This window comes from Gavia stellata, chromosome 19 (genome assembly GCF_030936135.1).
Source record: "Gavia stellata isolate bGavSte3 chromosome 19, bGavSte3.hap2, whole genome shotgun sequence".
NCBI lineage: Eukaryota > Metazoa > Chordata > Aves > Gaviiformes > Gaviidae > Gavia > Gavia stellata.
This window is the reverse complement of record NC_082612.1, coordinates 15,021,306-15,046,406: the sequence shown is the minus strand read 5'-3', so window position 1 is coordinate 15,046,406 and position 25,101 is coordinate 15,021,306. Positions and strand designations below refer to the sequence as shown.

Genomic DNA, 25,101 nt, shown 5'->3' with positions numbered 1-25,101 from the left:
TCAAAGATATACTTGGCTCTTCCTTCAAAAGCAGGTCTCTACCTGGAAGGGTGTTCCAGAATTCATGCTAGTAATTAGGAACTTTGTTTCTAATCGAAATCTTATTTACAGAAAGTTTATACCCACTTGCTTTTGTTCTAACACTCCTTCAAATCATAGTGCTTGCCTGTCATTCGTACCAAAATAAGGAGTATTCTGACTCCATAAACAACCTTACTGCTACCGATTAAAAAAAAAGGCTTACCCATGAAATTAAACTTCCAAAGCATACAGAAGATGAAATATTTTAACTTTCCAGAGTAGGGAACAAGGGAAAAAGAGCTAGCCAGAAGGTGTGATTTGTTTAGTTATCCGAAGCAGCCTTTTCTCTCCTCCTCCTGAATAAATGGGCTCGTAGATATTGTAATCACTTGTTACAAGGAGTGACATTCACAGCAATCCACTGTAATGTTTCACATGAAAACACTGTACAAACTGAACTGTATAGAAGAAAGTTAATACAACTCCACTGACCATTAAAACAAAGACCAAAACACAATCTGTCTTGTTAAAAGGAAATAAGATTTTAAAAAGACATACCATCCTTGAGCTTGGTACAATAGTGTATCCTTCACGAAAGGAAGCAACAAAAAACCTAAGCCTCAGAAACAGTATTTTGTATCTTTCTACTGATTTAAGTTAGATAGAAAACAAATTAAGAATGGAGCAAAAAAGTCAATAAACAAACCATCCAGCATTCATTCACAGGCAACAGAAATCCAAGTACCATATGTACATCGTTCTTTCATATTACGTCCAGAAGATAGGAGCATGCAACACCATTACTGTAAACAATGAAAAAAGGTGTACATTTCAGAGTGTGAAATACTTCTCCACTTTCACTAGTTTTATTGAAACCTTCAAGTTAGGTATGAATCAGCCTACGATGGTTGTCAGGTCAGCAAGCTGACTTGCAAACAGGTATTCTGAATTTTAAAATCTATTTGTAAAACCCAAAGTAACTGTGTCAACAGAAGTCAACAAGGGGAAAGAAATAAGTTATTTTCAGTTTGAGACATACCATCATTTTATACCTAAGGAGATCCAACCCTACTGGCATTACTCTCGTAAAATTTCCATATTTAACACCTAATTTGTAACAGGCAAACAAGGGTGTAGAAAGCTGTCTAAGAGCTCATGAAATAAATATAGTACAATAGGTATACAAAACTCATACTGCACATTATTTTTAGGTAGGCTACATAATTTCTATTTTTACTGTAAGAACATAAAAACAAAACTGACTTTTACAAAATTATGATTTCATATAGAGTAAAAACACTTGCCCCTGCTTCTACTTACTAGTGTTTTAAAATGAACAGTAAATTGATACAGAGAGACAAAATACTCCCATTGTAATGCAAACAGTAGACAGGTTTTTAGTGTGTCCTCAATTTGCAAGAGAAAAGCCAAATTAACCTGTCATACCAAACATTTTAAAACCAGAGCTAACTGGCAGAGAAGCCTAAAAGGAAATAAAAAACCCTCTTCGACTGAAAGTTACAGAATTTCAAGGCAAAATGAACTTTCGGGAAAACCTCATCCAAGCACAATGAAATGAGAACGTTCCTCACACTGGTCTCATAACATTCCACATTTCCACAGCTGAACCCCTGGTTCAGAGACCTACAACTGAATAGCAATGAAAGCGTAGGTCAAAGCCAAGGTACTACAAACTGTCAAAACAAAGCTTGGAAATTATAAAAAAAAATGAAAGTGAGCTGCTCTAGCTTTCTTGAGCAGTAACATATGAACCTACGGCAGAGCAAATGTTTAGTGATAATATAAAAATAGCTTGCAAGAGAAGTTAACTTTCAGACTAAACTCCATATATTCGATAACGTATGAACAAGGTTTAATTTTCTCAACTTACACTTTTTAAAGGCATCTTCTAAGAGCTTTATTTATTTTGTACAGTTAAGCTAACACCTGCCAGGTTTGCATGCTTTTTAAGGATGCACTTAGTCACCTAGTAGAATATAAAACCACAGTAAAACAGTGCAGAATTTTGTAAAAATACTTTAAATAAATTTACACTTCACTACAAGATTATTCAAGTTAAGAATTAATCACCAGATTCAACAGTGTAACTCCTTTACTTCCGTTATCCTCATTGCACATCAAAAACAAAGTTGCTATTTCTGCCAAGACTCAAAGAGCAGATCCTCAACCTCTGCGGGCCTAACAAGCAAGCAAACACTGCTCCATAGACAGCATTGTTTCCGTCTTCGGCAGAGAGTTAAAACCTGAACTCACCAGGAATTTCTCACTACAAGCACAATCAGAAGGCAAAACTTCAAAGGACTCTTAGAAGCACAGATCCTCAGGAAAGATCAATACAAGTAGCCTCTCTGATTTCACAAAACATAGCTTAGTATTTATGTATAACCAGCTTTTTCTTAGCAAGGTAGGCCACAAAAGTTATAGATCACTAGGTATATATTTTTTTTAATCAAAAAATAATGGGCAACACACTTACTGCATTTCAAACTACCAGATTTTTACTTCTGGAAACCTAGTAGCTTTCTATAAATGTATTGATTTCTAATACTGCCAGAAAACCAACTGCCTACTAACATATTTTTCCCCTTTTCTGCAGCCTCAGGAAGTTCAGTTTAAGTTACAGTACTGCAAGGCACATACAGAATCTCTTCTTTTCCAATACACAGCAGATATATTCCCTGAAATAATTTCAAAATCCTCAAAACAATTAGAAATGCTACAAAGTTAACAATTTCTATTTAAAAACGCTGTTCCTACAGAACATGCACTTCTTTTGGAAAACAACTTAGCAAGTATTTATAAATTATTTTTTCTTCTTTACATTTACACTGGAAATATATTGATTAATTTTTAATCTGGAAAGTACTGTATCATGTCACATTTAAGTTATTGCCTTCATTATAAATTGCATCATCTCTGGAAATCCATAAAGGTACCGGATTTGAAAATAAGGTGAGGGTGAGAGAATATGTATGCAGTTTAGCCCACCTGAAAGGATTTCCACATAAAGCAATACTGCCAGAGTAAAAAATGAACTTTCGTCATTCAGTGGATGAGGACAATAGAAACCGACGTAATGCAGTGTCATTAGCAACTACTTAAAAATCTCCATTTTCTGCCTCTTGGGCAAGCATACCTTACTATAAAAGCAACTGAATTTTTAAGAGGTAGTTTTTTTCCATTATGCACTTATTTATTTCAAATAAAACATAACCAAAAAAACCCCAACATTTGCTTTTGAACAAGGATCAAGTCTCAAAACTTGGTACAATATCTGACAAAGTTCAATATTTAGTTTATTTTAGTTGTCCTCAGCAGTACTGGGCTGCTTTGGAACCAGTGTATTCCAGGTTGTCTTCATAGTCAAAAGACTAATCTACCAACAGTACTGAACCCACCCCCTCCTCCTCCACCTGTGGGTCCACAACTTCCCGGGGGGTCGTTGTCATCAAATCCATTGGGTCGGAAAGAGCATGAGGCTGAGGCAGCTTGAAGTGCTTGTGTTCGAGCACTAAGCTCTTGCTCCTGAAATGAAAGAACAAAGACAATTTAAAAACAAACCAACCTCAAGTCCTTGAAGCAGCTTATTTCTAGCACATTTTGAAACAGCTTTTAAAGCAACATCACTAACTTCTGGACTCCTAAGTCTCAATGGCTTTGTTGAAGTTCAAGTTGAACAGCCACAGCCAATCCAAGGAGTACAATTTTGTTGAAGATCAGTAAGTGTACGTGAATCATAATTAAATCCATTTAAGTTATGCTAAAATCAAATTTTACAGCAACATGGGATGTTACTACAGAATTAGACTGCTGATCAAAAGCTAACAAAACATCGGTTTTTGATCTATGTTCCACATGAATTTTTATCCTAGCAATTTTAAAAGGCCCTTGTTCTTGGTTGCCAAATAGAAAGGTAAGACCATTAAATCAACGTTAATTATTTAAAAGACACTTTTATTCCACTCAATCAACTGCATAGAGTAACAACATACTCAGACAGAAGGCAAAAATATGGACAAGCTACTTCATTTCCATTCAGTACAGCTTTTTAGGTTTCAAGTGTTATTGCTTTGCTAACTCTGTTTTAACATTAGTAAGTCTCAGGAACTCTCAAGCACTCCATAAAATCAGAGTCAGCTGCTGGAAGAAGTACCTGCACAAGAAAGCATAGCCTCCTGCCAGCTGCTTTTTCAGCTGAATGCCCCTGTGGTTTCTCAGACATCTAAGAAGGGGACAAGCACAGGCTTTTCCCCCATTACAGGTATCATACACTATTTTGTCTCTGGCCAACGAGTTTCATAAACCTTGCAGCAATTTCTTGTCTTTAGTATCCCTCTCTCAAATTGGCCAAGAGCTTCAAAAATTGAGGGAGCAAAGGCAGGTGTTGGGTTCTGGAAGACAGACAAGAAAAAAACAGCAGACCTGTACAAGCTTTATTTCTTTAGGAAACAAAATGAAAGTATTCAGGTGCTGGGGCTCACATTCACAGCCTCCTTCACATGACACTTCGTCACTACATACCTCCCTAAAGGCAATGGGAAGAAATTTTCACAGGGTTTTAGTAATTACATGGGTCACCTTGAATTGTTCCTTTTCTTCTCCACCTCCCGGCGAAAGCAAGGAACAGAGCCAAGAACCTGGAAGACCATTTGTATTACAGTACCACAAAAGCACTAAACTTAGTCTTGCCCATGGACTTTCACAGGTGCTAAAAATAGTACTTGTGGGTTTAAATTACACTGCCCTCTTAGAAAAACACAGCCTAAGTTTGAAACTATTTTACACTACTAAGGACTGAAATGCACATGCATTTCCAAAATTTATGTAAAAGGTATTTGGGGGACATTGTCTACACAGATACGCTGGCCATATTCCTGAAAGACAGTACTATGTATCTCCAACAATGTGTGGATTCTTATGTATCTGCTAAGTACAAAATAAAAAACTAAGTAAATTTACGAGGAATAACAAGGGAATATGAAGAACTCACTTCTAGTACCAGAAATCAACAGAAAATTTTGATTAAAATAGCAGGCCTGGTATAAATAGCCTGTTTCACTGAAAAACCTACACTGCAAAACTGTTTGGCTTAGAACAGAATTTCAAAACCAAACAGTGAGAGAGTATCTACACTATACCTGGGCTGGTTTTTCTTTTTTTGGTAAAATACTTCAGAAAAATGTTTGTTTTAATGCAGCACAGTACCAAACCAAAAATGGGAGTTTTTCTTACTCTGTCCCCTCCACTTTCATCCCTCCAGAGAACTGTTTTCTAGCAACTTCATACCTCTTAAACACCAGTAGTTGAGTTTTACCTAACAAATTGTACTACAAAAGAATATAAGCATCAACAATAGTTTGTGGATTATGCTATATTAAATAAAAATCTTAAAATGGTAGAGAAAAAGAACACTAGAGTCTCACTCACAGCTAAGAATTTTTTTGCCAGATTTAACTAGAAGCACAATTTATTCTCATTTGCCTTATTGCAGTTACTGGATAGCATGAGGTTTTGGCATAGCTATGCAGCTAAATTACTTTATGTGTGTCTTCTATTACGTACCTTTCACAATACCGTTAGCAACAGTATGATTGTTCTACTGTCACTGGGCTTCCTCAGAGAGGGGACAAGCCGAGATGAGAAGCACTACTACGAACAGCAACATCACAGTACCTTGCACATGACTTACGTGCAAGGGATGACTCTCACAGTTCTGGAGATGTGCATCACGTTCGTTACAGAGTGTAAAGGAGCTGCAAGCACAGCTTTTGTTAACCACTTAGAAATACTGTTCAGAAGCAGCCATAATGCACTGAGAACAGGATGAACCTCAGTCATGATCTCAGCTTCATTGCTACCGTGTACAAAACATTTTCTACAATCGATGGAAGTTATCTCTCTATATACACACACACACGAGAAATATGGAGCAGTGATCAAATTATCAATTACTAAAGTTTCTTGACAGAGTATTAGTATTAAAAACCACACACTATTTGTGTCTTCAATGCTAAAAGTGAAATTATTTATCAGCTTAAGATCTTTCATGCTTTATTCCCGTTCAGTAGTAGGTGCTAAATAAACACATTTCTTTCTTCTCTCAAGGCATATATTGACTTAATTAACATTAACATACATTAAATTGTTCCAGTATAACATACAGCACTGGCATTTTTGTGAAAACTATCCTTGTTTCTGAAAATATGTTGCATGTTTTTCAGGCTGATTATATTTACCCCAACAAATACTAAACCAGGGAAGTAAAACTTTATAGTCAATACAGTTCTCTGGACTGAGAATAATGCAGAGCATCCCGCCGCTGCTTTCCACTTGTTCCCAGAATGGGATTTTTAATTTGTTTTAACTGGAATGAGAGCTACCCATATTGTAGGTTATGTTATTTAAAGTGAAAACATTTTAGTTTACCATGCGGTAAACTGGTATGCAATAGTAAAACAAAAGCACTAAGCTAGAGATTTTTTGGAACATTTCTTCTGAAAAGTTAAGGCTTTCTCAGGACAGAAAAGTATATTCTTAACTTAGTAGGAAAATATTAGTTTAGAACTCTGAACAACAATGAAATGTGACTTCTCAGAAATACAAGAACCTAATTCAGTGAATCACAATATTAGTATTAATTTGAGAAAAACAATAACAGAGCATTTCTAGTCAGCCTCATTTAAATTGATAAAAGGACAGGATCTCAACAGCTCTGAGATTAGTAGGACACTACAAAGAAAGCCAATACTGAAGAATCCGAAATGAAAGATGGGTAAAAGATCATAAACTTAAAAAAACCAAACCAACTAAAACCCAAACAAAAACTATATACTTGGAAATATTTTTTTTCAATTTTGAGGAGACTGTTTTTTTTTTTTTTTAATTGTAAAGGAAAGGTTTTCAAGAAACAACTAACGGCTTTCACTTGTAAGCTGCAAGAGAAAATGACTGTGCACTTTATATAACTTCAGCTACATGTTCTGTAGAGAAAGCTTTAGTCTGGAAAATTATCAAAAAGCAATTTTTGTGTATATGCACCAAGTGACTTTAACTTTTATAAAATCACGTTGATTTTTCACTTCTTCTAGGCATACAGCAGTATTAAAAAAAGCTTAAGTAACGAACTTCTTAGTGTATTTCAGAAATTGCATCAAAATGGTCTTGAAAATATTAATTCAGAAAAACACATTTAAGAGTAACTTCATTGTTTAACAAATTGTTTTCTCAATATCCTGATACTGTTGCCTGTTCCATACGGCTAAAGCATCTCTTCAGATTTGAAGAAAGTCTGTTATGCACACTAAGGTCATCACCTACCCTGTTGAAAACACTGAAATATGTAACTGCAAGCATTGGATTCAACAGGAAAATACACAAATAAAAATAGTTACTAGGATTTATATTCTGTGTGGATGACACTGTTCCTCCTTTAAATGTTTGGCTTTATATAAAAAAAGGTTACAATATCACTGTAGTTGTTATACTACTTTTCTTCAGGCTGTGTTCTTAAAACCAATTTTTTTTTCCCATTACTCAATTACCCAGATGCTGCTGTAATTATATACCTAAAAATAAAAAATAATCTAGCTTCGAGTTTGAAATTTCACAATTAAAGCATTCATGCATCAATGGAAGTCACGGCAATTCTGACTGAAAACATGACATTATCTTGGAAGCAAGTCCACGCTTGGGGCAGCAGGCAAACCCCCTCCTTGCCCACCTCGCCTTTCCAGGTGCCTCTTTACAACACGTATGAGGCTCTGCAAGTGGAAGGCCAGTCAACAGATGATGTGGATGATGGTTTGTCTGCACCAGAGGTGTTGCCAAGGTCAGAAAGGCCTATCCCCCATTGCAACCACCTCCACGAGGAAGAAAAGATGGGTTATAGTTGCAGGCAACTCCCTTCTGAGGGGAGCACAGCTTTAACCACACAGTCTGAAAACAGCAGAGTTGCAATTTAAACTCTCAGTTCTCTTGTTTGTGTTTGTAAAATACCTGCAGCTATTATAACAGATTTTCCACAGTACGATTTAGCTGTTCTTTTCTAATTTGAATTTACTTAGTTTTTCTAATTTGAGTATAGTTTTTCTAACTTGAGTAAGCCTAGAACTCTTACACAGGAACAGCTTAACCCATCAAAGAGCACACAGTAAAACACACTTTTACCATTACACTGTCCAAACATAGCAGCAATGCTCAAAGCAAAACCATATTGCAATGTGGAGAACAGTGGTTTTTTGTAACAGCAACCAAAGAGGTGACTACAGCTAGGTGAAGTTCTCAGAGCACAGGGAAAGTGCGGCTGGCAGTGCTGGTCCCACAGAGGGAGGCCGAATAGGCAGCGAAGGGAAAGCAGACTCTCGTCACTAGCATCTGGTCTTCATTTTAGTGGTTCTAGCATTTGGGTAAGCACAGTTGTATAAATAAAACTTCACTCCAAATGAAAATGCGCTAGTAAGAACACCGCTAAGAAGTTTTAAAGTTAACTTTAGCTACTTTTGTGATTTATTAAAGGCAATGAAAATTAGCACTGTTTGAAAAGCCTCTCCTGTGTAGGATTACAAGTGGTTAAACGACCTATGCAAGCATCTCCACTAAAAATTTAAACTGAAATGAGTTTAAGCCATTTTCCTTGATACACTCCATCTAACGGTGACAACTTTACTATGAAACCTATCTAGCAACATCAAGATGGAAGCGAGATTGGTGATTTATAAGGTTAATATACCAGAACATTTAAAAGCTGACTTTTTCTTTCTTTTAGACTGTGTCTTGTGAGTTTTAAGGAGACCACTCTTGATACACAATTTCCATCTTACCTGCAGGTACAGTTTGTTATCTTTCGTAATTGCATCCATGAGGTCTTTTTGTAGGGGAGGGTCTCCATTTACCCAGAGTCCATTTGCCGAATTGGTGTTGAAGCCACAGGTGCTATTTTGTTTTTTGTAAAACAGAACATAAGCAGTGTCCTTTGGAAATCTACTGGTAATTTTCTGGACTGACTGAAATGAGGTAAATGTCACTCTGCTGTCATTGAACAGGAACCATTCTCTTGGCATCTCAGCATCCAGCTCATTTTCTACAACAGTACAAGGACTCTCCTCTGTCAACAACTTATCCTGAGGAGAAACTAAAGAAAGAGCTGTAGACTGGTGGCAGAATCCTGAAGGCCCTGACCCAGTAACATTTCTAGCATATGAATAATAATGTCCGCTTTCAGAGGATACACCAGAATGCACCACCACAGAGCTTAACATGTAGGGCACCAGTTGTGGGCAAGTCACTTCATCAGCACCTGAGGGCTTCAGTTTTTTAGCAAGATTTTCTCCAATATCAGAAATCTCAACACCAACAGACCAACCTCCTGAAACTACAGCTAGAGGGGATGTTGCTCTTTTGACTGGCAGTTCCAAAACAAGTGGCAGAGACACATTGTCCAAGATTTTGCGCCTTATATGACACTTTGGATCATATGAAAATCTCAAAAGAGTGAGAATGAGGTATTCAGGTTCCTCAATGATTTGCATAGTTTTCTCAGCATTCTGCAGAGAGGCACACTTTTCACAATAATACTTATTGTCTCCACTGAGGATCTCGGGTGCCAGAAAATAATTCAGTAAGTCCGTAACTGACGGGGTGTTTTTACCTACTAGCCTCTGAGACATATCCCTATTATCTTGAACTTTGTTGAGTTCAGAATTTGTGGTATTCTCAGAGTTTGGCTCAGTAGAAAAATCTTTTATGGTTCCTTCATTCATTATTGTGTCACATCCACCATTTACTTCCAAATTATTGAGAGGCGTTTCTCCAGCAGGACTAGTTGCTGAAGTATTAGTTTGCGCCACGTAGTCGTCTTTCACTTCAGAATGTTCCATACATTTTGGGCCAACGTTCTCCAAGGAAGTTGGAGGACAGAAAGCCAGAGAGAGATCTGTGAAAGCTTCTTCCTTTTGAGACATACTTTTGCAGTTCAAACAGCATATAGTAGTCTTCAATTTTCCTCCAAACATCTTCTCTATCAGAGTTCTCTCCTCACTTCCCATACAAGGTGCTTCAGCAAATACTTGTGCTTTATGGACAGCTTCTTGTGTCTGGGACTCATTCATTATACTTTCAGAAGTCTTGGCTGAAGACAATGCTTTCAAGGTTCTCTCTTCTTCATGCAGCCTGAAGACAAAGAAAAATAAATCCAAGTAGCTATGCTATTTTCCAAACAAATATTGCCGCACCATTTCAGACTTTTTTCCCAGCTACACTAAAAAATATAGATGGTTAAGTGGCTAGAAGTGTCTTACGTTAAAAAAGCTATTTGTTATTTTTTATATAAGCAAGCTGAACCATACAGATCAGTACTATCCAAAACAGAGTAAGAGGAAAGCACAAATGCATTTAGTGTGTGTTTCATTATATATAACAGAACACAATGGATATACTGAGAGAACTGGCAAACGTTAAAAAAACCTAACAAACAACGTTTTTATTATTTACCATTACATTATCTTAATAAACCAGTTCTCCACTTGACTGGTTCTGTATGTCAGATTTTGTAAGAGAACAAGTAGCTATTTATCTAGTGCCAGATTATTTCCAAAGAAAAGGTCAGGAATTTGCAGCCAAGAAACTACAGCAAGAAAAACCAAACCAAAAAAGAAACCCAAGACAGCGAGAGGGAAAAAAAAAAAAGGAACATTATTTCATTATTGAGACAAACTTCTCCAGAAGTGGAATGTGTCATAAAGCAATATTGCTTAAGCCACATCTCAGCAAGCCAAAATTAAAGAGGGCTACTAATAAATTTAGGTATTTTTGTTTTATCTGTGCCACAGCTATTTTTCTTGTTTGTTAAGCTGGTTATAAATGCATGTACATTTCTTCATGACTTATCTGACCTGTATGAAATATAGGTGTCTCCACCAACATAAAATTCCAGATGCACAACTAAACTGCTTTCAGCAACCACATCAATTTTATAACGGGACCATGATGCTAACATAACACCCAAGTTCAGATTTGTAAAAATGGAAGTTTACTACCACTGTAACCTGCTTTAAATGATGTGGATACAAGATGTATCCAGACCTTACCACAGATTAAACTCACGAAGAAAAGTGTTTCATAGACCATACAGAAAACCAGAGACAGCCAGGAATAAGGGCCAAAAATCCTGTTCCCCACTCATGCAGTGGAACCGTTACATGACTGCTCCTAAGAGTTCAACATTATGTGATAAAACTATATATTCATTCCCATTAATGGCACAATAACTGTACCTGTCTAGCAGGAATCTGAGATATTCTGAGCAATCCTGCTGGGATCGAGGAGTGAACCAGGGTGGTCTCGAAGCTTCAAAGAAAATTCTAGGAGCATACGCCTCCCTCTGTTCATGTGAGAGATGGACAGACAAGGTTACATAAGAACTGCTTGGAAAATTGGTTATATTATTATGATATTGACCACTGAACTTTGGACTACATTATTCTAGAGAAACTGAACGAAACACATGGTACACAAACATTTAAACCACTTAATCATAGAAAGGGCGTGCCATTCAATTTCATAGTAATCACCTCTAGTACAAAGATAAAAGTAGTGGATCCTGCAGGCAAATGTTAAATAAGTAGTGAGTGTAAACTGGATGTTATGCATAATAGCAGTTACTGTTCTTGCTGGCAAGCTTAAAAAAAGGTTTTCTTTCTTCAGAACACCACCAGTATTTCATAATACCAATTTATTTTTAAGCTGATCCAGCCTCATCCCCTTCACAAGTTTATTGTTACTAATCCAAGAGAACAAAATTGTCTTATGTCTTTCTAGCACTAGCAAAATATTGTGAACATTTAATAAAGCTCACTTTATAATTTAAGCTATAATAAAATTTAGTATAAAAATCACTGCAGAAAGTCACAGTTTATCCTAGAAAATTACATAAAGTCAGCTTGTATATCAAGTCAGGTCTTTCTTAGATTTTTTCATTTTGGCTTCTCAAACAAAACCTGTTACTGCCCATTTATAAAAAAAACACAATGCTAAGACATACAAATTTCTTTAAGTCCATCCACACCACCTGACCACTTGGAGGCAGACTCATTCCCCTACAAATCTATCACATGTATATTTTTAATATACTCAAGACGACCCCCATGGCATCATGTTTGTTCCTAAATTTTGGTATAGGCTTAAAATACAGATGAAATAAACTGACATACCTGGGTATGGGCCAAAAATGCAAAAAGATGCTGTAATTTTCTCATTAGTGAATTACATCCATTTAGGTTCAGAGATAAAACATGTCTTCTGAAACTGAAAAGAAAGAGATAGACATGAGTTTCCTTGCTAGATTTCTAACAACAATGCAGTTATTCCAGCTCAGATAATTCCTTCAATTTGAAAGAAAGCAAAACATGTAACACTTCCCTTCAATACCTGGATTCTGCTCTAGTGCAGATGCAAAACTACTGTACGGTAGGAACTAACACCGCAAAAGAACTATTTCTTTACACATTTAAATGTGTAAGAATGGGCTATAGACAGGCAAGATTTTTTTTCAATAGCTTTCCAGATTATAACAAAAGCATCATCATAAACCTTTACAATACTGAATGGAGCAAGGACAGTGAGGAAAAACGGACTTGTCTTTTGACATTGGACAGAAGGATCAGGATTTTTAATGGCTAAAATTGCAGTTTCAGAGCTGGACTTTAACAAAGCTGTCAGTAATCGACTGCAAAGAAACCCACTCAGCTGTAGCAGGCTGAGAGACCCCAGGACATAATAATATTCTGTGAAAAGCAAGAACGCAACAACTGCAATAGTTCATTTGCAATGAAAAGAGCTGTTAAAAAGGACTTACTCTGTAGCCATAAAAAGTGCCTGAATAACACTATTCATGTAGCAAGTATTTCCTAGATTAATTAGACCTGTCTTCCCAGTTTCAGATTTTCCAGAAAGTCTAGATAAACAAGATGGCAAAGAACTGGATTGAGATGTCCAGGCACTCTGACTGAGAATCAACTTAATCTTCTCTTCAGTGGGTTTGGGCATATCCTACAAGAAAAACATTTAACACACTTAATAGGTTTTGGTATTTGTTTTTTTAATAGGTCCTGTCATTCAGTCTTATCTCTTCACTTGCTCCCATGTTCTCCTTCAGGGTCTTGCTATCCCCAATATCCTAGAAAACACAACCTCACCCGAGCCCTCTTCTTCAAAGCTTTCTTTACTCAACTCTCAAATTGCAGGAGTAAGGGGCTGCTGGTCACCGTTGACCTGCATATTCACACCAAAAGCTACCTCTCAAATTTCAAGCTTCAATAGTCTCCTAAAGCATCCTCTATGCTGCTAGGAATACATTCCTGCTCTGTCAAATCAAAATGTAAGAATGAAAGAAAAAGGTCCAGAATACTTGGAATTAAGTTGATAGGGGGCTTTTTAAGCATTAAAACATTTAATTGCATTACTGCCGCTGTAAAATCAGACAGTAATACCTGAGTGGTTTTTTTTTGTTTCGTATTTTTAAAAATTTTCTTTGTTTTGGGGTGTTGTTTATCGTTGGTTTTTTTAATTTATTTTTTATTTTAAGTGCATTATGCACTTAAACTTTTACCTAAAAAAGCCAAATTTCGCTTTGAAACAGCATAGGCCAGCATCCTTTACCCACAGAGGCATGCAATATTAAGTATTAATATATTAAGATGCAGTATTAAGATGTAGCGCTTAATAATGGTGTTTTGGAGCTAGCCAAAAATTAACACCGTGCCAAGTACTCCTCAGAACCTACTACTCTTCAATAATATCAGTGCTCTGAACTTATATTTGAAGAGTTAACAATTTCTAGCTTGGGTTGAAATTAAATGCCTAGAATAAACCTCACGAAAGTATACTAATAACTACATGAAGCTTAAGAGGTTAGATTGTACTTTTAATAAAGGATCTCATTTCAGGCTTTTCTAAAAGCCTGCTATAATCATCTGATGGACACTTAGGACAATTTTTTAGCATATTCCAAACACATTTAGAATTGACATTAGATGATGTGGTTAGATCTTTACTTCTACTGCAAATTCTAACTAATTTATATCTATGGGATTATAGCTTTCATATTTGAGAAAACAAAACAAAAACATTCCACCTTCCTAATACTCCTAACATACCTTAACAGCTTCCAGAATGGGTTCATAGAGTTCTGGAAATCCTGAATAATGATACATCATACAGTGTATCAACTCAGTCAACTGCATCAAAAAGGCTGTGCTGGAAGGTAAGCCATCTCTTTTGAAGGAGTGAACCAAACTGACCACATGTGGGACAATCTGAATGGGAAAAACAAACAAACAAAAGAGTGTTAATTGCATTTTTCGATTTTTTTTGTTCTGCAAACAACTTAACTGTTTTACACATACCGAATGACAGGGGACATTCTGTTCTTAAATAAGTGGTTAAGAAACAATGACCTGAAAAACATGCATTATTCTTTACTCATTACATTTTTCAAACAGTACAATTAATTATTCAATGCTCTCTTTAACTCACATATCAAGTTTTGGAACTTCATGAACTTAGAAAATGCATGTTAAGATTTTAAACGGTCAAATGTCCATAGTACTCATATTATTAAGGATATTAACAGCAAACATTTTGCTTTTGTGCCACCACTAGCAGTGCAGTATCCTGTTCTCATTTCACAGATACAGTTTTTAAAACAAACCTCTCCATTTTCCTTAAACACAATCTAATGCTTGGGATCTGAAGCCAATGAATACATCCATGCTATTTCAGTTTACAAGAGAGAAACTGGCTCACAGCTCCATCTAGTGAGGGAGTAGGCTCAATAAACCAAGACAGTAATTTACTGTGAGCTAAAAAAGCTTACCACATATACTGTAATCTATTTGAGGATTAGTTCAGATTCATTACTATTTAAAACTGGGCATAAATCAGAAATGTTTACTCCACCTCCTTCCACTTTTTCAGCACAGCTCTGTCTGTATTTTTAAATGCATGAGACTTTATGTTAGTCTTAAAACATCAAATAGAAAGTTATTTCAATGCAGTCCCAAAGAGTGGGATTTCTCACTGTGAACCAAAATATTTTAGACACCTTTGTCAGTTTCTAAGTGATCAAAATGGATTAACTATGAAAGAAGTGGATGGAATCATTCCTCGTCACAAATTAGCTTACAAATTGTTTGGCACTAAAGACATGAAATACAGAACAGAAAGAAGAAAATCGTAATTTTAGGAAGTATACCAATTACAAGAATTAACATACTTCAAAACACCAAAGTAAATAGTGCCAGGTGCAAAATACTCATTTGCCACTTTTTCAAAGATCACTTGTTCTTTAAGTGTAAGGAATATTTTTACATCTCGGAGAAACAAACCCTACTCTTTTGGTAAGGAAGATATCCACTGTTTAAAAACGAAAACACCAAGATTAAGCATTCAATGTACTACAAAGTCAACAGTGAAAGTTGCAATGAAAAATTTCCCTCTTTCACTTTATAGATGTGGGTACGTAGCAATCAGAAAGTAACTTCTGAGCTCCAAGAATGAGATTTGTATAAAGTACATCTGAGATCTGGTAATTTTGCACAGACAAAGCACATGGGAAGAATAGAAAAAGTACAGGTTCTCAGCTCTCTCAAATCGAGAGCCAAATCCTTACTTATAGCATGCTACATACTACTGAAAGTTACACTTTGAATACATACAGAATTATCACTTCTGGCTTAAGGTTGAATTAAAGTTTTATACGTCAGTAGATTTTAGAATTCCATAGCACACATCATGGTAAGTTGTGTATCATATGTGCAAGACAGAATGTTTTTCTTCTATAAGAAACCCAAGTCATTTATGCTAATGATGCTCAAGCATGGGGAAGGGGAATGTTAACTCAGATGCATTGCAAAATAAATTCATTTATATTTATCAAATGTGCATTTAACTATTTCACATTCAGACCATTTGTTGTAAAAAAGTAAGCAAGCAGTTTAAGTGCAGGAAAATACTAAATGACAGCAGGAGCTCAAAAAATTATAGTGAAGAAGATTGTTTAAAATGGAGGGAAAACGGTCACGATGAAGTCCTGAAGACAGATGTTTATGCAGTACTGCATGTAGCCTATGGTAGAAATTTTCCTTGTTAGAGCAAATGCCTATTTCTAGAATAAGTCTTCTCATATTTTACATTTTTCTTATGAATGTTTTGTCTGTCTCAGGAACAAAAACCAAAAGCAAGACAGTAAATATATGAAATATTTACATTTTGAGCATATTCAAGGCTACTTGGCTCTTTCATTTGTAACTCAAATTTCTACCCTAGGCCAAGATTAGGGCAGCAGAGGGAAGAAAAAGAAACTTCAGATTTCTGTCATTAAAAAACAGTGCAACAGGCATAAGGCAATTACTCTGACACTAATCAAAGGGTTTGTGATCCCTTCAGGCCTAAGACCCTTGGGGACAGCTTAGAGAAACAGTGTGCCAGGCTGTTGCTATGGTTAAGTCTGAAAGACCCGTATTTCCCTTAAACTTTAAGCTAAACACTGAGTATGAAAACAGGGGAGGCACTATACATCTTGCTGTACTAACACGAACAGTCATCATCATACCCTAGTATTGAATGCTTGAACTGGTGAACTGCATTTTGAAGAGTGGCCATTAAAATTAGTATCCTTCAGTTTGCCCATATATACATTGAAATATAGATACAGTAGCTTTCTTGAAGTGAAGTACTTCTTGGTCTCATGCATCTATCCAGGGTGACTAGGTTATATATAGCAGGTAATTGGTTATGTTTTCCCCAAATAGTTGTGCTTGAAAGTCTGCTTGCAGCCCAACTTTATCAGTAGACTTCACACCACATAAAATGGATTTCCAGAAGTATACGGTCAAAGATAGAATGTGGTGCCCAGATACCACTGCCAGAAATATGTACATACCAGGAAGAACAACGCTCGTTTCCAGTTACAGATTAAGTGGTTGAACCTGGAAGTTAGAAAGCCTAGTGGTCTGTGAATCACAGAAATCTGTTTGTGGAACCTTGAAACAAAGAGGAAATCCATGCGCATCAATTCTGTTACTCCTTATGCACACTTTATAAATCACACGAGAATGACATTTCAAAGAATTGAAAACCGTTTGTTTAGTAACTTACCAAATGAAAAGCTTCTGGAGAATGCTGAAAACTAAGTAACATGTGGGAAAGGACAGCAAGGGCACCAGGCCTCACTAGAGGAAACCAAAGTCGATTAAAGACCTAAAAAAACCCACATTTGTTTCAGTAAATGCAGAAAGTGAAATCTCAGTAAAAATGTAAACATATCTCCAAATCCACAACTATTTGAAACAGACACAATCATTACATGCAACTGAAAGCTATAGATACATTTACATCATTTTTGCAGAACAATAAGATAATATCTGTTGCAATACAAAAGACACTACCCAACTGCATAGCTGTTACAAATTCCTTTCCCTCTCCTTCAGTTTTGAATGTTCTTTTCCAACATACCAATTCAATCTTAAGCAGAGTGACATCAATGAGGATGGTAAATTTCTGGACTGCGGCCAGTCCTTTCAGTAGTGCAATCACCCATGTTTCCACATGCTGAGCCAGAGGCCAGGACAACCAGTCAATCATTCTGAAAGATTAATGAAAAATAAAAAAATCAAAACAATAAACCAATATGCCACTAATTTTAATCTCAACAAAAACATTTTATATATTACCCAGATAGTTACACACTTACACAGACACAAGTACTAAAATAATTTTGTTTATATCTCAAGTAATTTTACTCTGTAATTAAGTGATCTATTTAACACATTAAAAGTAAATACCCCCCCAAATACATAAGCATATAAAATTAAATATTATGTGTACTATTGTTAGTTGTTATTTAAGAATATGAACCCTGGTTTTACAGACATTAAGATAACATTTTTATTTTGTGGCAAAAACTTACTATTGAAGGTGAAAAAGTGCCTGTACTTGGGAACCTCCCCTCCTACACCTTTTATCTCAAACCAGACCAAAACTGACTATTAAGTTTAAATTCAGAAAGGAAGCCTCTTCAACTTAGAACTACATTCCTGGAAGCCTGCTCAAATACTCTCAGTTAAAAAGGTAAAATCTAGTAATTTTAAATACATTGCAGCAGGTGTTATAAGGATCTTATAATAGCTATCAGCAGCCTAGGGTCTCTATGTGCCCCAAAAGGAAGAATTTCACTACAGCTAAGTAAAAGGAAAGGTGAAGGGACTTTTATCTGTGCCTAGAAAATATAGTGAAATATCAGCAATGGAAAATAGGAGTATTCTATCCTTCTAAAAGACAATTTACACTGATACTTAGGGCAGACAGGCAGATTATTTGAAGCCATTCTAAGACACAGAATATATTGTAGGGCAGTACCAGCTAAAACATGAAATTTAGGCTTTCTTCTTCTGAGATTTTACTTGGCAATAGTTTGGATTTTCTTTAATTGTCCACAAGATCTCCTTCTTCAAGCCAGATGAGGCACCACTAATTAAGTGGAAGGAAAAAATTTTCACCATGAGGGTGGTCAGACATTGAAACAAGTTATACAGTAAGGCCGAGGCACCACCTCCCTTGCAGAAAGCTCTTAGCTCGACGGGACAAGACCCTGAGCAACAGTGTCTGGCTTTCAAGCTTGCCCTGCTTCAAACAGGATTGGACCAGACAACTTCCAAAGGCTCCACTCAATTTACATAACACTATGATTCTACTGTATAATCCAATGAGAACAGGAGGTTAGAAATATATTTCTCCAGTTTTCTGAAAAAGCTCCTCATAAAGATTAATTATTTTAAGAGGCTAAATTCTAGCACAGAACTGAACAGGTTACAAGTAACCAGTCTAACAAACACTCACTATCACTAAGAATAGGCATAGTTAGTGATTATCAATCTGAAACAAAACTATCACTCCCTATGTTCTTCCTGGAGATTAAAAGAGCTCCAAACACACTGAAATCAGTGTTTCAGTCCTCAGATTCCAAACTAAAAAGAAAACCATGGTCCTCAGCAACACCAGACATGATTCTGGGCATGTTGTATTACCATAAACAACCTAAAATTTACATAGAGTTAATAACTTGCATCTGAAAATTGTATAGCACACACATTCTAAAATTTATGTCTCTTAGAATTATGTACTATCTGCACATGTAACATTCAAAGGCTTCTCTAAAACAAGGAGTCACTAGGACTGCCTTTTTAACAATCGAGCACAGATCTTACTCGGTTTCTTCATGTTACTACCAAAAAAACACGGCAACATCATAATCATTGCTCTGAATTTACACAAAGTTCTCATATCCTCAAGATGTTAAATTCAAATGTGTTTATTCTGAGCACTCTTTCCATAAGCTTTCTGAAACAGGCAATCAAAAAGTAGGCCAAAACTGCTTTTGGCTACAAAGAATTAACCTTATCCTAAAAATAGGCCCCAAACCTCATAGACCTATCACCTTCAAACATTCTCCTCCCCCCCAAATTGTAGGCTTGCTATTTCTCAGCAGTGGCACTAACACCTGCACAGTTAATTTAAGCCTAATGACAATAGATTTGGTTTTCTTAATTAACTTTTTAAAGTAATAAAGAGTATTCTGTAGAGCTCTACATTAGAACCACTGATCTAAAATACCTGATTACCGTCTTTATACTATGTGCACTTTCAACCACACTGACTCACAAACTCCAAGTGAAGAACAGTGCCTTTGGGTGGGAGCTGGGGCTCCCTGTGTTCCATTCCATTGCTCTGGTTATGCGATGGGCCATCCTGTGTCATCTCTAGTCAGTATAATTAACTACTAAACTATTCAACATTGTTACTAATAGGACAACGGCTATCATTTCAGTGTGCTTAACCTTGTAAAGTGAAGGCCCATTCTCTGTATAATCGATACAGACAGCATTCCCATCCTTAAAATCTGTTTCTCCTCTTAAAAGCAGAGTCAATGCTCTTAAGAGCAGAAACAAAAGCCATAAGAGGAAACACAAGTAAACCTGCAGACATGCTTGAGACTGTCCTAAAAAGCATCAAACCTGAGATCTGGTAAGTGAAGATTAGACATTTTGGTTACTAAATCCTCTTTGCATTGCATTTACTTGGCTCCCACTCTGTTGCAATCAATGACTGCATTTTAAATACAAAGGCAGATATTAATATGGGACATGATGATCATGAATAAAAACACAAAGGTGTCTGACCAGATTAAGAGAACCTTAAAGGCCTCAAGAGGACCTTCTGCCTCATATCACCCTAAAATTGAGCAGATCTGCTATCCATATATGTGCCTAACAAGGACAGTACTTATGATATCTCTGGACAGAAAAAAATTTATCTGTGCAACCTCAGGCAGTAACTTTTTTCACAGAAGTTTCTTTCTTAGCCACATCAGACAAAGAATCTGGCAGCTCAGGTGCAAATCCCTCAGATCAGAGGAAAACCAAAACAATAACAGAAGATCCTCAGACTACCAGGCACCCCCCCAAAAAATTTAACATCTTTTACAGTATTCTACATTTTTACCAACAGGGCAAAGGGCCTGGTCATGTCTGGAGTTTTTCTTAGCAAAATTTTCAGTGTCTCTTAAAAAACAGTTAAACTTGAGTTAAAGTGTAAACAAGCATCATACTTGTCAGGATACTGAGTAACACCAGTCAACTTCCTCCGAGACCTCTGAAGCAGACCCTTAAAGTAGCCATATATCCCAGAAGAAATTCAACAATTTTCTGCTTTTCCTCACTGATGCTTCAGGTAATGTTTCATGAGACAGCTGAGCCAATTAAGAACAGCTCAATGATGCCAAAAAGCAAGCACCCTTTCTTACACGAACCTGTGCCTAACATAACCCCCCACTGAACACATTCAATTTATTAGTCTTTAATTACTGATTATTTACTAATCAGTGTTCAACTTTAGACAGACTCTGCAGTGTCATGAAAGTTACCCTTAGGAAGTGAGCAACAATTTTGACTAATTTGCAGTCACCAAAGCCCTGCTGACTCTCATCAGGAGACCTTGTTGTGCCTGGAGTTCTGCATCTCCTGGGAATGATGCAAGCCTGATGACAACATTGTCATTTGGTGCTCCAGACATTCCAGCTGCATTATCCTCTTTACAATTACTCCTTTAAACCAGAAGAGAGTAATTACTGCAAACAATTGCCAGAGATAGAAAAAGAAACTGGATACAGTGTTGACACAAGAGTATCTACAAACAAAAACAAGGGATACCCAAAAAGTTATTTCCATGGAACAGAACTAGAAGCTCTTAAAAAAATATCAACTATTACTTCAAAGAATGAACAAGGCGAGTAAGATTGCAGTGTCCTTTAGAAAACAAGAGGAAAAAACCCACCACACAGCTAGTATTAAGAGCACTTGTTTGGTAATAACAGCTCCTGTTATACCCAAAGCTCAGCACTGCATTACTTCCCTAAGCAGAGGCATACAGAGAAGCCATTCCAAAGCTACAATTAAACAATCACATTGTGTTGAAGGAGGTAATACAACCTAAATGTTAAAATTACACTAACATGAAAATTAATCACCAGCATATTACTGGCAAATTATTAGCATGCACAAATCCTTCTGAATTTCCCAGCTTTGAATTTTAGACTGGGCACACAGCTTTGTTAAAATCTGTTCAGTCAAGCAGATTCTTTTCAAGTCTCTAAACAACATGTCTTACCCCAAATTACAATATTAATGCTGCTTCTTCCCATTAATTATGTTTTCAAATGAAATACAGCTTCTCAATTTAATGTAAATACGAGCAATGTTTTCAGTGTGAAAAAACTCAGTATTTCACCAAGATGTGTAAGTGCTACACTACATGAATGTGTAAGTATTACACTACATTCAAACAGATGGAGTTAAAAAATAATACAGCAGACATGAAATTCTTTAGTTGAAAGACTTTTTAAAAGTTTGTTTTTTTTTTTAAACAATACAAATTTCTAACAGCCTCCTGTTTAACTGCTTTACTCATTTTTCTACCCTTCGGTGCCCAGTAACGGCTTCTTCCACAGGCTTTAAAAAATAATTCAAAAAACTTCAAGACGGTCTTCATCTTTCTCCCACTGTCATCTTTCTGCATCATTATTATTCACATATCTGAAGATACTAACCAAGATTGCAATCTGAATCACAGTCTGTTAACAGTGCTACTAATGTCAATGTTTACTCATGTTTAGGTTAGTGACAAAAACCATACTATGCAATTGTTTCTACATAATTCCTCTTCTTCTCTTATTCAAAGAACATCCAAAAAACATCTGGAGACTTGAGTGAAGATGGAAATAGAGGCTGTCCCCTGTAGATCCCACTAAAAAGTCATGAAGATATCTAACCAGAGAGAACCCTCAAAACTACACAGTAAAACTCATTTCTGTCTCCTCTCTTCAGTGGAGGAGATGATGGGTAAAGACAATCATGTGAGAGAGCCACGCTGCTTCTTGGAAAAGCCGAAAGATTGATCTTTCTGAAAACAAGGCCTTGTTTCTCAGCTTGATTGTAAACCCCATGAAGTTTTCTATTTATGCTATCTCCCACAAGGTGGGAGATCTAAACATAAGATGTCATCTAAAAGGAACACAGCTGGCTTCTTAGTTTCTATTTAACCCTCTCCTTCATCCACCCTAGCAAAGCATGAGAAAAAAGCCACATTAGCAACGAAGGCAGCAACCCTAAACTGAAACCATGCCAGTAACATCCATAGCATCATAAATATATATTACCTTAACATGCTAAACAGCGTAACTTAGAATACCATTTTAAACAGGGGATTTTTTTGATAGTTTTTGTTTGTTTTTTAATGGAACCTAAGTGACAAATAACTTGAAAAAAAGCAAGAATAAGAAATAGAGACTTTTTCCCCCTTTACAATGACATACAGTACCTGCACAGAGCTTGAGTCATACTTGCATCTTTCACATTTGGATCTGTAGTGAGGCTCCTGATGAGTACTGTAATCATCTGTAATGGTATGTGCTGCACAAGACTTGCCAGTGCAACAGAAGGTTCGAATGAAGTATCTGTAATAGTTGAACATGACATAACGTAAGAAACTAAAAAGAAAACCTCACAGAAAAAATATGCTTTATCTTCTAGCCTACAACTTCACTGTAGTTGTAAAATTTTGAGACAATGAGTCTATCCTACATGTAACATTCTATCATCACAAACCAAAACAAAATAAAAAAGTTTCAACAGATTAAGGACAATGAATAGCCCTGAATTACAAGCTCCTTTTGTTCATCAATCTGTCAACTTCCTCCTCCACCCTCAAAGGAGCTGAGAAACGGGGGTTTTTTTCTAAAAAGAAGTACCATACAATTGTTTATTGTACTTGATGTTAAGCCTAGGGATCCAGTGCAGCTGGTATTTCCCATGTCCTACCTCAACAACTGTCTGCTAACCATACCAGTTATGGCAAGATATAATGTTACAGTGTTAGGTTTCCCAGGTGCCTCAACAGCAAAGGCATTAATGTGAGCTAATACAGTACTTCACAGATCTCTGAGGTCAGAAAGGATGCATTTACAATTACATATACATTACTCGGGCAGTGAATCCTTCCTACGAGACCCAAGTTTTATCTATTCCTTACATACACCCCAGTTTTGTAGACTAAACAGTTCCAAGACCTAAGATATCCCTCTGGAGGGAGGAAGGAGGAAGAGTAGCTTTTGATACAGAGAGTTTTAGTTTTTCCTAACGGGACACCCAAAACTCGGTACTGCATATCATTTAAAGCATTGCAACAGAGTTTTTCCAAAAGCCATGCTGCTCTGCAGCTAAAGAAATCACTATTTCCCCTCTAGCTTTTCTTTGGCGGGGGGTGAGGGGGGGGGTGGGGGGAAGCGGAACGGGATACATAGCTTTGCTTTCTCGACGGCCAGAAAGTTGCACGTTAGTATCTAGGCGAGGAAACAACGGTTCCAAAGCCGTGACTGCAAAGCGACCCGTGCTAGCGTTACGGCCTCTCCTTTCTGTTGGCAGACCTGCCGCTCTCCTCAAGCGCCAAGTTACTCCACACATCCCCCCCCGCGGCGGCGCTCACCGGCGGCGGAGATGACGGCGAAGAGCTCCTGCAGGGAAGGCAGCAGCGTGTCGGGCTCGGCCTTCCAGACGCTCCGCAGCAGCCCGCTGACCTGCGTCACCTGCGAGACGTAGAGGCGCAGCTCGGCCTCCCGGCTGCCCTGGCTCTGGAAGTGGGCGATGCTGCGCACCAGCTGCTGGCAGAAGGCGAGCGAGAGCTTCCTGCCGCGGGGCAGGCACTGCGGGAAGTCGCCCAGCAGCTGGCAGAGGCGGGCGCAGAGCAGCGGCGCCGGCCGCTCGCACACCAGCCGCAGCGCCTCCACCTGCAGCAGCTCGAAGAGCTCCAGCACCGAGGGGCAGCTCATGATGAGGCGCAGCCCCGCCTGGATGTAGTCGAGGATGGCGGGGTCGCGGTTGCTCAGCTCGCCGTAGCCGCGCTGCAGGAGGCCGAGGACGAGCCCGCGGTTGAAGAAGGCCTCGAACTCGGCGCGGTGGTAGCGGCCGTAGGCCTCCAGCACCTGCCGCCCCACCTGCCGCTGGAAGGGGTCGGGGCCCTGCAGCACCAGCCGGGTGCTGAGGGCGAACATGGCGCGGCACTGCGCCTGGCTCAGCGGCGTCTCCGCCGACTCCACCACCCGCCGCACGATCACCCGCTTCAGCGGCAGCGGGTGCGACGAGCTCACCAGCCCCTCCAGGATCTTGTCCATGGCGGGCGCTCCGGGAGCATCGGCCGAGCGGCGGCGGCGGCGGGCCGGCCCAGGCCTCGGCGGAGGCCGCCGCCGCCGCCGCCTCCCCGCGGCCGTCCCCCCGCCCCGCCGCGCTATGCCGCCCCGACGGCGGCGGCCGCCGCTCCCGCGCCGCTCCCTCCCGCCCCTCGCCCGGGCGGCAGCGGCGGCGGCAACAGCAGCCCCGCTCCCCCACCCCCGGCTGAGGCAGCGCCGCGGCCCCAACGGCAACCGCCAAACGCTCCCCCGCCGACCCGGAAGCGGAG

At 38.2% G+C, this 25,101-nt stretch overlaps 1 protein-coding gene across 4 annotated transcripts; it reads right to left on the bottom strand.

The window, feature by feature from the left end:
• Positions 1-24,817, bottom strand: USP38 (ubiquitin specific peptidase 38). Of its 4 annotated transcripts, XM_059826780.1 has the most exons (13): positions 24,133-24,817; positions 22,969-23,104; positions 17,551-17,680; positions 17,194-17,295; positions 14,193-14,351; positions 12,893-13,086; positions 12,249-12,342; positions 11,313-11,419; positions 10,154-10,209; positions 9,444-10,093; positions 9,174-9,344; positions 8,862-9,113; positions 3,105-3,567 (listed from the first exon to the last, which is right to left on the bottom strand). In XM_059826780.1, exons 1-13 carry the CDS (start codon positions 24,815-24,817, stop codon positions 3,406-3,408), a joined length of 2,898 nt encoding a protein of 965 aa, XP_059682763.1. In that variant the 3' UTR covers positions 3,105-3,405. The 4 variants fall into 4 exon arrangements, with proteins under 4 accessions (XP_059682762.1, XP_059682763.1, XP_059682760.1 ...); XM_059826779.1 differs by lacking the exon at positions 3,105-3,567 and adding an exon at positions 1-16 and having other exon boundaries at positions 8,848-10,209; XM_059826777.1 differs by having other exon boundaries at positions 8,862-10,209.
• Positions 24,818-25,101: the final 284 nt, after the last annotated feature.

Coding starts and splice junctions, on each gene's coding strand:
- USP38 (XM_059826777.1), bottom strand. CDS start 24,817: ATGGACAAGATCCTGGAGGGGCTGGTGAGCTCGTCGCACCCGCTGCCG. Junction 14,352..17,193: donor CTCCAGAAGCTTTTCATTTG/GTAAGTTACTAA, acceptor TTTCCCATTCAG/ATTGTCCCACATGTGGTCAG. Junction 13,087..14,192: donor CCATTCTGGAAGCTGTTAAG/GTATGTTAGGAG, acceptor TTTTTCTTGTAG/GATATGCCCAAACCCACTGA.